This window comes from Mollisia scopiformis, assembly GCF_001500285.1.
Source record: "Mollisia scopiformis unplaced genomic scaffold LY89scaffold_20, whole genome shotgun sequence".
Lineage (NCBI taxonomy): Eukaryota > Fungi > Ascomycota > Leotiomycetes > Helotiales > Mollisiaceae > Mollisia > Mollisia scopiformis.
Genome location: NW_017263600.1, coordinates 1,218,155 through 1,219,370, shown reverse-complemented (window position 1 = coordinate 1,219,370; position 1,216 = coordinate 1,218,155). Strand labels below are relative to the sequence as shown.

Sequence of the window (1,216 nt, the reverse complement as noted above, 5' to 3'; positions counted from 1 at the left end):
GAGGAGGACCAGCGAGTACGCCTCCTTTCCATCTCGTCCGGCCCGGCCAGACTCTTGGGCGAAGTCGACTAAAGACGACGGCTTATTGATGTGTATAACTAGACGAACGTGGGCATAGTCGAAGCCGGCGCTTAGTGCAGACGTGGCCACGATATACGGCTAGTCCGAGGAGGCAAGCCACGTTCTCAGCAGCTCCTCCTTCTGCTCAGCCGTGCCTACGTCGGCTGTGTACTAGGAGCAGCAGAGCAGCTCAGCTAGCGTAGCAGCATCTTCCTTTGTCCGCACATACAAGATGATCTTGTCTCGAGCCCGATCCAAGAGCCGGCTATTCTCCCACGCGTCCCGAGCCCTCCGCGCGCCCTCCTCTAGAAGAGTCCCTAGCCTAGTGGCCCGCTGTACCATATAGAAGAGGTTCCGCCGGTTCGTCGATGCCCGGATCACTTTAGGATTCACTAAGTTGTTCTGCTCTTCAAACGTGGCCTGTATTGTCGGTGGTAGAGTGGCTATTAAGTAAACAAACTGCGTACGGACGTTGCGGATCAAGGCGAGGTCAACCATAGCCTAGCGATAGTCGGACGCTGTGATGGTCAAGTAAGCCTCGTCAAACACAATGCGGCCGAGGTCTTGCGTAGCCGCGAGCTTGTGGGCATAAGTCCGAAACTGTTCCGTACATGCTGCTTCAACTGTGACAAACACCAAGGGTGCATCTTGCTGCTCGCCAGGCGCCCACACCAAGTGATCGATCCCCAACTCTCGGACTCGGCGGAGGAGGTCCCCTCGCAGAGACACAAGGGGCAAGACTAAGATCGTCACCCTAGCATCAGGGAGGATGCAGGGTAGTATGAACAGCAGGCTCTTCCCCTCGCCAGTAGCTATGATAACCACCACCTGCTTAGTCTATGACATGACAGTAGTCACAGCCCGTTCCTGGGCTGCTAACCTCCATTGCAGCGTGTCATCCTAGTACAGCTTTCTGGCGCTCTTTAGTAGAGCTATAGCTGACCACTTCTTCCGTGGCCGGTAGACCCCCATAGCGATCTTCTTGAGTATTTGCGGACCACCAATGTCTTCACCATCCCGCTTCCTCTTCCCAGCAAGTCCAAGCAGCTGGTCAAGCCCCCACAAGTCCTTCCACAGAGTTGAAGCACGCAGATTCCGGCGGATAAGGCCATCCCATACATTCCCAAAGTTAGCATTATGTTGGTTTGCATATGCC

At 55.2% G+C, this 1,216-nt stretch overlaps 2 protein-coding genes across 2 annotated transcripts; both read right to left on the bottom strand.

Moving 5' to 3' along the window:
- Positions 1-56: 56 nt before the first annotated feature.
- Positions 57-870, bottom strand: LY89DRAFT_623283 (uncharacterized protein). The gene has a single exon (XM_018211009.1). The coding sequence runs from the start codon at positions 556-558 to the stop codon at positions 232-234; it is 327 nt and encodes a 108-aa protein (XP_018067489.1). The 5' UTR covers positions 559-870; the 3' UTR covers positions 57-231.
- On the bottom strand, positions 308-946 carry LY89DRAFT_756564 (uncharacterized protein; the record flags this gene model as incomplete). Its single annotated transcript, XM_018221383.1, has 2 exons — positions 308-897; positions 941-946. 2 exons carry the CDS (start codon positions 944-946, stop codon positions 562-564), a joined length of 342 nt encoding a protein of 113 aa, XP_018067488.1. The 3' UTR covers positions 308-561.
- Between the last annotated feature and the right edge of the window lie 270 nt (positions 947-1,216).

Excerpts from the sequence above, each read along its gene's own strand:
- LY89DRAFT_623283 (XM_018211009.1), bottom strand. The coding sequence starts at position 558 with ATGGTTGACCTCGCCTTGATCCGCAACGTCCGTACGCAGTTTGTTTAC.